The sequence below is a fragment of the Pundamilia nyererei genome, unplaced genomic scaffold, assembly GCF_000239375.1.
Source record: "Pundamilia nyererei isolate P.nyererei 1_Seehausen unplaced genomic scaffold, PunNye1.0 scaffold00022, whole genome shotgun sequence".
Lineage (NCBI taxonomy): Eukaryota > Metazoa > Chordata > Actinopteri > Cichliformes > Cichlidae > Pundamilia > Pundamilia nyererei.
The window spans coordinates 2,043,442-2,054,956 of NW_005187423.1; the positions used below are offsets into that span (position 1 = coordinate 2,043,442).

Sequence of the window (11,515 nt, forward strand, 5' to 3'; positions counted from 1 at the left end):
TGTGTGTGTGTGTGTGTGTGTGTGTGTGTGTGTGTGTATATTTCTTTATTGTGTGCCAGCAAACCCTTCTGGCCCCTGTGCACGCCCCAGGCTGTAAGCACTGCTCTTGAACTGCTAAACAGTGGCCCTGCATGTAGTGACTGCTGCACAATACACAAACACAGAGGAGTTTTTTCTCTTGCAGAGTACAAAAAGTACAATTTTTGGCCAGTCATCCCTACATCCCCTATTTTTTTTAAATATAGATGTGTGTTTTTTAATTACTTTAAAATGCTGTCAGGCTCAGACATGCAGGAAATCAAAACAATTCATAACAAGAGATGTGAGAGCCACATATGACTTTCATATTCTGTGAAACAAACTTCCGCAACCTCATTCAGGCTCATAGGGTATGCAATAAACTGCTAAACAGCAGTTGCTATTATCAGTGGGTAGATGATCCAACAAAATTAGAGCATTTCTCCTCTTGCTCTGTTCTTTTTATTTATAAAGGGCCCATTGTGTGCTCATGTGTGTAAATGCTAATTCAATGGTAGTTTATTATCAAAGAGGATATCTTTTAGCTGCTCATTTGATCCACATCTCCATGCCCTGATCCTCGTCCTGTCTAAATTGGCCCTCTGGCCATACTGTTTGTGGTACTCGCCAGGCTAAGACCTCTTAATAAACACACACACACACACACACATTTTTCCTTCTGTGTATTTCAAAAGCTTGTATGTGTGAACGCTTGCATTCGCCAGTCCCAGCCATCTCTCCCAGAGTCAAAATGAGTGATAAAGTCACCCCTTAAGCTCCTTCTGGATGATTCCACACACAATATTTACGGCAATTGAATTTAACCCTTGACTAATGAGTGAATGTCTATTGGGCTGTAAATATAAGAATAGGATGTCCAACTGTTAGTTAATGAGCTGCATATTCCCTAAGGCTGAATAGAGCTAAGATGACCTAAATGAACTGAAGCTGGCTTCCTTAATAACTAGTGTTTATGTCTTCTGTTCATCATCTTGAATATTTATATCCATATGAAAGTAGAAGCAATTGTGACGGCACAGAGGTACAGGGGTTAACACGGTGTTGAGACCTGCGATGTACTGGCAGCCTATCCAGTATATCACAGAGCTACTCCGCCTCTCTCCGTGTGACAGCTGGGATAGGCTCCAGCCTCCGAGCGACCCTAAATTGGATAAGCAATTAAGAGGATGGATGGATGAATGGATGGATGCTTGTGAAAATAATTCACTAATGCTGCATTTTGAAGTTTAATCAAGACTTTGTCACACTGTTTTCTAGAAGTGCAACTGGTGAATCTGTACTGACATCTCACACTTTCACTTTTTAACTTTTTCCCGAAACATTTAAACTTAATTTTTTTGATTTGAATGAATTTACTACATTATGATCTTCCTTAAAGACATTCCCTTTGTATTTCTGAATGTTCAGTGTTTTGCTAATAGACCAGAAGCATTATGTCAACTGCAAGCCTTTAACTACTCTCTCAGCAGTCTCCAGCAGGGACCACTTCTAGTTTTGTAAACTGCACCTGGTGCACCTGTGTAAAATTAAGACAGAAAAGTGGAGATTTTTTGCGCAATTCAGCGCTGCTCATGTGTGATTACCAGTGTTACTTTAAAGCCCTTGAGTGCTTTCTGTGTTTGTACTTAGGTTTGTGTCGGTGTACGTGCCCCGCGCTTCTTGTTTGCCTGCTTGTGTTTTCTGCCGTCCAAGAGGAAGTTGTACTTTGTGTTTCTTTTTTATTTTGTTTTGTGTACTGCAAGTTCTCCTGTCTCTAGCTTTCCCTCATCTGACCATCTATTCCAAGGTCAGCTTTTCAGCGGGCTTACAAGGGAATGATACAGAAGATTATTGCCTCGATCAATAAGCTCAAAATGAAGCAAAGGGGAGTTTACTTTATTGACTTTCTCGTGTACAGTGGCAGTTTTAACATTTAATTGTCTCTCTGTATTTAGAGCAAACTCCCATTTAGTGCCCGACAACTGTGCCATCGCAGGCCTTCCTCGTCTCGCTTGCCTTTCACTTGGGCACCATTTGAAACAGCCCTTCGTAGCTTAATTATTAACAGTGTTATGCTGCCCTGTTGTACTGTGAGACATTCAGAAAGCAAATAAATAAATGAATGGCTGTATTTTCAGTAGCTCCCTGTCTTTCTCTCTCTGATGCATGATTCTCTGTCTGTGGAGAATTTAGCAAAACTTGGGGTGCGTTTGATATCAAAGCTCTGTTCCCTCAGCTTTCAATCGACAGGGCAACAAACCCTCAGGTCCACATTCCTACAGGGGAGCGTGAGGCGAAACCGAAGAGAATCTGAGTGTGTCAAACTCAATATTCCTCCATAATGTACTAGGCCTCTCTGGCGCATGCTTGATCAATTTCATTTATTCATCTGCCAGGCAGAGCTATCCCTCTTGTTTTTCTACATCCATTTCATCATCCTCTTCTTTTTTTATTCCTTTTTCTCCTCCCCCTTCAGGCCCTGGCCAGTGAAATACTTTTAGACGTTCAAGAGGTCAAGCAGCAGTTGATGAAGAGGAGGAGGTTGAGGCAGGCCAACTCTGTGGCAGCAAAGGGCGGCCTCTCAGCCAAGTCTATGATCAAAGCCAAGTCCATTGCTGCCTCCATCCTCAATATGTCAGAGAATGATCTCGCAGACATAATGGAAACTGATCAGGTAAGCCCAGGAGACTGTGTTCACGATTATATACAAATTCTGAGTTAAAGAATTATATCAAGTTTAGGATTGATTAAGCCCAGGGCATTCAGCATACCTGTGATAGATTTTTTTTAATGCTGTAAAATTTTGAAACATCCTCAAAGTTTTTTTTGTTTCTGTGCATGTGCACCATGGATTGGCAAGGACAGTATGGCATTAATATTGGCTTTGGCTTTGGGTATCTTCTTTGTCAAGTAAAGCAAAATTAGTGTCAAAGAGCTACTTTGCTCTGTCCGCTGGGAAAAGAAACTATAGATTGGCATCAGTCTGAAAAGAAGGAAAGAGGAGAGAAGTAGGTGCCATCATTTCATTGTCCAACAGTGTTTAACCTTCCTGGAAATGTCTGCTTGTGTCTGACCTCCTCTCATTGATGCGTAGATAGAGCAAGTAAGCAATCCTGGACAACTTTAAAAAAAATGCGCAGAGGCATGTCACTAATAAGATGGGAAGTAACAGTGCCAAAGCGAAGACTCCATGTTTAAAGTGAGTGTTCAATCCAGGCAAGATCAAAAACCTGTCAACTCCTGCAGCACATATCAACTTGATATAAGATTTAATAATGGCACAAGCTGAGTGCGTACAACTTTTTACCCCTCCTTTCAGGTAAAAGCAGTCATTGAACAGAAAATTCCTTGTTATTGAGTGTTGTCGGTTTTCAGAAGTCTTCCAGACTCTTTTACAACTTGGTGGGCCATCGCTCCACCATAGATCACACCCAGCCATGTCATCAATTAGCAGCCCTATGTTACAATCAGCCTCACATCCCTGGGGACTTCCTCCCATCTATCACAAGATGAGAGAGGGCGCAGCAGACACTTACTCACACTTGAAACCAATTTTAGCCCTTTGCTGCACAGCTCCACCCAAGAGATGAAAGGGAACAGTTTCTCACTTGACAAACAGTCCCTTTCACCAAAGCTTTAACCTCTGTTGGTAAAATCACTCTTTTTCTCTTCACCACCTGTTTTCTTCCACTGCATTTTATTAGTGATGGTTTATTAGAATCTACTTGGTGCCTTAACACTGGTTTGTTTACCCCTTGTGTCTGTGTTTATTAAAGGATGTAAAAGGTTAAAACTTTTTTACTGTTAAAATTCAAAAGAAAGACTACACTATAATGTAGTCTGTTGTTCACTTGGGATAGCAGGTACTGTTCCTGGAAAAAAGTTTGTGAACCCTTTCTGTTTAAATATGGCCCAAATAACCATCCAGTCTCATTCCCTTTTAACTCATAAAACTAGACAAAGACAGCCCCATTAAAGAGATGAAAAGAAACTATTAGACTCAGGAAAAAGGTGCCCAATATTATATTTGAAAAATTACACAGATCTCAGGAATTTGTAGGCTGTAATGATAATCGGGTGTTTCTATTTAAAGAACAGGGAGTTGTTGTTTATGTTTATCATGCTACAAAATGATCTTTAAATAGGGACATAAGCAATTCATAACCGGGCTGCCTTTGTGCAAATGAATTCAACACCACTAGGAGTGGTTGACCAACAAATCATTCCAAGAGGAAGCCTTGTAACAGTCTAGGAGGTCACAAAGGATCCCAGGGTAACTTCTAAGCAACTAAATGCCTCATTAGTTCAACATTGGTTCATAAAAGAGTTCATGAGTGTACCGCCAAGAGAACTCTAAACAGTAATGATGTGCATGACAGGGCTTCAAGGAAAAGGTAACCATTCTCAGTCTAAATATTTTGTTCGCCTGCCAGAAAGCTGGTTTCCCAATGTTTTCTAGAAAGATGAGGCCAAAATAGAAGTTATTTAAATGCGAATGATGTTCAGAGAGAAGAAAATGCAGAATTCCAATGTAACCTCTGAAATGTGGCGATTGTGGTTTGGACCTGCTTCACTGCATCTGGGCCAGGATGGCAGAACATCATTGATGGAGCGATGAGTTTTGAAATAAATCAGCAAATTTTAAAGGAAAATGTCAGGACATCTAAATCTCAAGAGAAAGTGGGTCATGCAGGAAGACAGCAGCCGCTCAGCACACAAGTCATCCCAGCAAAGAATAGCCAAAAACGAATAAATATGATTTTTGGATTGAACATGTCAAAGTTCCGTCTTTTATTGAACAGAACCTCATGTAGAAAGTTCATTTGGGCAAACGTGAGCGAGGCAATGAGCAAAAGTTCCTCCAAGCTATTGTTCAAGAATGATCAGGATATTTGTTTCTGTTTTTCCACTTCTTGGAAAATTGGACTCGGTTATACAGAAAATCAGAAACTAGCAAAGTGTTCACAAACCTTTTCCTTCAGCTGTAAGCAAAATATATGCAGAAGATTCCTAACAGCTTGTGGTTATTAAAAAAAATCACTCTATATCATTATCCACAATCTGGACTCACTTATATATGTGACAAAGTACTGACTCATGATTTTTTTCTTTAGCATTTTGTACAAGCAAATGTTTCATGTTATTTGTTTCTGAAATATGCTCCTCGCTCAGTAAACTCTGAGCAGCGTCTCCACAATCTTTTTCGATTGTGAGTTACTCATTGAGCTTGAGGACTGACACGATGTTACTGTATCAGGATGTCCCAGCAGTGTTCAACAAGTCCAACACATAGCAAGTTTATTCATTTATTCATTTAGTTTTGCGATACCAGTGAGCTGAATGAGAGTTCAGGCTCTGTGGGATTGCTTTTACTTCTCTTTTTTTACTTTTAAATGAGAACGCTGCATTGCCAACAGTTACTTTCTTTTAGTTTGATGTCTCTTGTCAACAATATTTCTAGAAGTTTTCAGCTTTGGAGGGCACTACTACTTGGTTTTGAAATCGATACATTTTTGAATTTCAAGTGTTTCAAATTGTTTAAGTGAATTATTCCTGGTTCTATTTACAATTTCAGGGGATTTGGGGAATAGATGGCCTTCTTGTAATGACCATCATCTTTTCCTATTCTTAGGCATTTTCTGTTCTCTAGAGAAATAATCTTTGTTCACTTGTTTCTGCCTTAAAATTGTCAGTGAGCGCATTCGTCACTGTATACACAAATGCGAGTTTTAACTCGGCTGTGCAAAGAAGACACATAAATAACAAAGATGGAGAAATGCTCAGTTCAGATGGACTAAGGTGAGCTGAAAAAAACTCTCAAAATCTAAATCTGAGCTAAAAACCGTCTGGCTTGTTATCACTACAAAAGCCAGCACCTTTGATTGTATGGGAGCACATTAGTGCCAATGGAATGGGGGGACTTGCACGTCTGCAAAGAACCCATTATTACTAAACATTATCTACAAGTTTTGGAGTGCATATAACTGCTCTTGAATGAAGACTTTGCATGTTTTCAATGAGAAAATGCCAATCTAGTCAGTGATAAACCTGTCACCCATACAAAGCATTTAGCTCATTATGTATCAAGGAATTCCCTGAGCTTTAAACATCAATTTTAAAATCAGCATATCAGCAAAATGTCTAGGTGTTATTGTACTGATTCTGTTATATAATATGTAGGGCTTGAGTAACGTGCAAATCATACAGTTTATACAGCATCCCATCTTTAGGAATGTTGTTTTTCATTTACTAATTAATATCAATATTCACTTCTTTGCTTCTTTGCTACACATAATTAAATGAAACACACTTATTCCACTCATATTTACACACTGCTGTCATCCTCAACACTCTTACTGTCCACTATCCAGTTCATGTGTGCAACAGAGCCGCAGAAAGGCCCGAGCAGCTCCACGCTCCCTTGGCAACTTGTTGTGGAGTTAATGATCCAGATGTAATAAAGCTATAATTGCCAGGCCAGTTTGTTTTGCACCTGATATTGGATGGAGGGTCAGTGCTTTGTTATGTATTTATCAAGGGCCAGCAAGCGCCCACACATTTACACGCAAACACTTTCACACAGTGCATACATGCGTTTTACACACAGTGTTCACCTATGTTGTGAGATGTTTTAAGACAGCACTCACAAAAGGCTTTCTTTTTTTCTCAGTAATATAAACACACAAACACACACACTTGTTATGACCTTGCTTTCGATGTAGGTCTCTGTTTCCCAAGCATCATTCACTAATTAGGCAAAACAAGCACTATCACCAGAGACCTTATATAGGGTACCAAACAGCTGGGGATCAACAGGAAGAGATACAGACTTGCAGACTGTTGTCATACATCCTGTGGTATGTGAATGCTCCCAGCCATCATGTCAAGGTTAGTGGGATAAAGTGTGCAGTGAAATGAAACATGTCCAGTACTAAAATATATCCTTCCAGTGCTTCCAGTAAGACAAAAACAAGGCAAGCTGCTTTGTTAAAGAAAAGCCTTGATTATCGTGAATACATAATTAAACAAAGGGCCAGCAAATACAACAGTGAAAACATCCTTTAATATACAGATAGATTTTCTGTTATCTTCCATGGTTCAGGATTTTTGTATTTATTTGTCTAAATTTAGAGGATATTTGTAATTTAATTGTCTATAGCAATGATGTCAAATGTAAGACCCAGGGGCCTTAATTGGCCCAGCCTCCTTGATGGCTTTGGAAAATATAGAGGACATACATTTTTTTAGATTTTCCTGTTGATAAAGACCTCTCCCATAGCCCTTCATACTACACCAAAGTAGTTAAGTAATAAATAAAAAAATACATGATTTAAAAAGTATAAATACAGAAAAGCAGCCAGCTAGCAGAACTTCTGTAATTTGACACATTTATCAAGTAGAAAAACTGAAAAACGATTGAAATTGCATGGATTCCCTTTAGTCTTTGTATAATGTAATGTGCTTTATTAGTACACAGTACATAAAGCTGAATTTATGAAAGCTTTATTTAATTAATACTGTAATTACATTGAAAGAAGAAGTAAAAAGTGGACACATAGAATTAAGATAACTCCAACTCACATGAAACGGTTTTGTACCTGTTAGAGCCATTGTGTCACTGCAGGGACGTTTTCAAACCCACACACACACGCACTCAGACTTTTCTCCTGCTCTTCCTCTTGTATCCCTGCGAGCCAGCACAAGTCGCGTCACATCTTGTCCAGTGACACTTTGGATTTGAAGTGAAGAGGAAGCATAGGTAGCTCAGGAGTACGTGCTCATGGCCATGTAGTTCCGTTTCACCATGTTCATTAGCACTGCCACTCTCTTAGGTCTTTACACATGAGTAGTATGCAGAGGCATGCTGGGATACCTTGCAATAGTCTCCACAATGCTTCTTACAGGTCCTAACTGGTGCAACTGGTGCTACATTTCTGTCCTTTGGCAACAAATGTGTTTCTTTGTAGAAACATTATACCTCAATAATGTCTGACGTGACATTTTATACAAAATGTAAATATTCCTACAATTTAATGAAGGTTGTCGCTCAACACTTTTGATTCCTTGTCCTATGATCTCTAAAAGAAAACACTGCTGAGAATCTCCTTTTGTGTTTACAGGGGACGGCAGATTGCTCAGAGTATCCCAGAGATCAGCAGTGGCTGGCCCATGTAAACCACATTCTCCAGCAGAAGGTCAGTCTCATCTACTTGCAGTAATGATCACATAACTTGTTCCTGCTTAGGCAGTGCAATAGTCACAAAATAATATATTTTTGTTTTAATGTGCAAAAACACAAACGCTTGCTTTAGTCCCACTAAGATTTTAATTACCAGTCACACTTTAATCTGTTTACTTTATATAAGTAATTCGTGGTTACTGCACAGTTACTACTGTGTTCGAATAAGTCATTACCTGCAGTCCAGGCAGGCCTATTTTCAGTATTGGTTGCACAGGGAATTAAAAAGACATTGCAGAAATGTACTTGCTAATATGGTCTAACATAACAAACAAGTGCATGATTTATTTCAACAGAAAGGCAATTATGTATTTTCCCAACCAAAGCAAGTTTGTTTTCCAGCCAGCTATCAATCCATTTCCTTAACCCCTTATCTAATTCATGATCACTAAGGGGCTGTATCCCAGCTGACACTGGGCAACAGGTAGTACTAGTAGTAATTATTTAGTTATTATTTGCAAGAGGGGGCAGCACGGTGGCACGGTGGTTAGCACTGTTGCCGCACAGCAAGAAGGTCCTGAGTTCAATTCCAACATCAGGCCGGGGTCTTTCTGTGTGGAGTTTGCATGTTCTCCCCGTGTTTGTGTGGGTTCTCTCCGGGTACTCCGGCTTCCTCCACCGTCCAAAGACATGCAGCTTGTGGGGATAGGTTAATTGATTAATCCAAAATTGTCACTAGGTGTGAATGTGCGAGTGAATGTGAGTGTGAATGGTTGTCTGTCCCTATGTGTTAGCCCTGCGACAGACTGGCGACCTGTCCAGGGTGTACCCCGCCTATCGCCCTATGACAGCTGGGATAGGCTCCAGCGCCCCCCGCGACCCTGAAAAGGATAAGCGGAAGCGAATGGATGGATGGATATTTGCAAGAGCTTGTTTTATCAGTGGGGTTAGGTTAACTAGTGATTCAAAATTGCGCATAGGTGTGAATGTGAGTGTGAATGGGTGTGTGTGTGCGTTGGCAGTGGGATAAATTGGTGGCCTGTCCAGATGTACCCTGCCCCTCGTCCTATGGTGGTTCCAGCCCCCCGCCACCCTGAATTGGATGGCTGGCTGGATGGACTGTGTCTCCATGTTCATGAGTTTCATGGATGGATCGGATTGGATGAGATAACAGAGAACCTAAAAAAAAAACATGCATTCATGCTGTAAGTTGCTGTTGACCTACAGTAAGTTGAGCTTTCTTTGCCATACTGAAGCAGGAAATTCTATCAAATATATGTAATATCTGGTCCTAGCTTACTTTGTTACTATGTAGTTGTTTGGGATAAATCAGCAGCAGCAGCAGTGAGAGGAAAAGGAAACAACAAATGCTCGTTTAAAGACACCCAAAGAGTGAGCAGGATGATTTCGCTGTAAAAATTCCTCTCTTCCAAACATCACAGATGTTCTGTTTAGAATTTTTGAGTTTTGATAAAAACTTAGGGTATTTTTTTAACATGTAATATGTTCACTGTGTAAGAGATTCAAAGAGTTTCATTTCAGTGCATTTGTGCGTCATAGATGTTGCTTCATTTTTGTTTGTTTTTAATAAAAGCTGTGTCAGATAATTAGAGATATCCAGGCCCTCAGGTGTGTCCAAACCTTTGGCTGGCACTGTATATGTTTTTGAACAATGAAGAAATCTATTTATTTATTGACTAAGGCATTTTATTTATTTATCTATGATTAAGTGGATGTTTTGGTGTCTACGTTACAGTTTGGTTTAGCCAAATGTGGCGTTGTTACTTGTCAGTCTTCAGTGCTTGAAAAACAAAAATTGGCCACCAAATACAGTAAGTGGAGGATTTTGTTCCCACCCCAACGATCCTGCTCAGCCTCTGAAAAAAAAAGACAATAATGCAAAAGATAAACAAAGAAAAGCAACTAGATTGTGGCTGTGTTGGAGTCTTTGTGTGCACACAGCCAGTCATCTGTGAGTGCTCTGCTGGAGCTTTGCTCGAGTGCTGTCAACGTCTGCTCGCTGTGATATGTGTATGATTGAGAGTGTCGAGTATGTGTGTGTGTCTTGTCTGTGTTCTTGTCAGCGGCTGCCGCAGGCACTCATGCGTCGCCTCCGCACCACGACACACACCAGACACTGTTCTCTTGTTCCCCAGATCTTCTTCTGACCTTTCCACCTTCCTCTCCCCCTCCCACACTAACACACACACAACACTCTACTGAATCCATGTTTTTCCCTTCTAGCTGGACAGCTCTCAGTCCCTGCTCTCTCTCTCTGCCATCCTCCACTGTCCCGCATTCTTCACTCTCTCTCTCTCTCTCTCTCTCTCTCTCTCTCTCTCTCTCCCTCTCTCTCTGGCTCAGACCCCGAGGCAGCTTGTTAGTGGGGAACTAAATATTGATTTGGCGGGCCTGTCGATGCCGGGAGAATGAGCTAGTGTCCACCAGAGACCTCGGCACCGGCAGCCTGCTATCGACGTTTTCCGTGGGCAGAACAGGGATGGTGGGGGGGGGCTGGAGTTGGTGTGCAGAGTGGAGGAGGAGAAAAGCGGAGTATGACAAGGCTGAGACTCGCCCCCAGGTCCCTGTGGGGACCACTGGGACCACCGCAGTCATCCCCCTTCACTGAAACAGACTTTTTCTATCCCCTTTCAAGTCCATCTTGTTCTGTTTTTTGTTTTTTGTTTTTTGGTTTTTTTGCTGTTTGTTTATTTTATTTTTCTTCTCGGCTCGATCATGCAGTTTCTTCTCGCTGTCTGGTTTTTAAAAGCGTATTGTCATATTGAGTGGACACCAGGCTCTGTCTTTGCCTTTCTCTTTCATATTTCTATATTTTTTGGGGCAGCTGGTGGGACATCTTGCATGCCAAAAGATCAGGTTTTTTCATAAGCTTAATTTATGTGTTTAAGACCGCTGTGATATCGGGCCTACACTAAGTGAAGGCTGCTGCAGAGAAGCCAACATTTTCTAGTGAGTGCATACACTTCAAGAACTCCAGTAAAGTACCCGCTTGGTTTTTCGACTCTCTGTCATAGCTTATGAAAGGCTCACCAAGCAGAACATCTGTGAAGTGGAATGGCCTGGGCTGTCACCCTGTCTGTGACACTAATAACACACTCCCCTAATAGCGATATGATCTTACCCGGAGCAGTACTCATACACACTTCCTCGAATAAAAAGACACAGAGACAGAAATAGACCCAGTGAAAGGAAAGATGAGAGAGATCCATGTCCTTAACTGGCTGGCTGTCACCAGAAGAGGATGAGGATATGTCCATCTGTGTGTGTGTGTGTGTGTGTGTGTGTGTGTGTGTGTGT

The 11,515-nt window shown here is 40.9% G+C and overlaps 1 protein-coding gene across 1 annotated transcript in view; it reads left to right on the forward strand.

Moving 5' to 3' along the window:
* cntln (centlein, centrosomal protein) overlaps positions 1 to 11,515 on the forward strand; it is an 82,917-nt gene that overhangs the window by 62,199 nt on the left and 9,203 nt on the right. The window contains exons 20-21 of the mRNA XM_005727036.1: positions 2,495 to 2,692; positions 8,139 to 8,213. Coding sequence (XP_005727093.1) covers positions 2,495 to 2,692; positions 8,139 to 8,213 — 273 coding nt within the window. The remainder of the gene's footprint in view (positions 1 to 2,494; positions 2,693 to 8,138; positions 8,214 to 11,515) is intronic.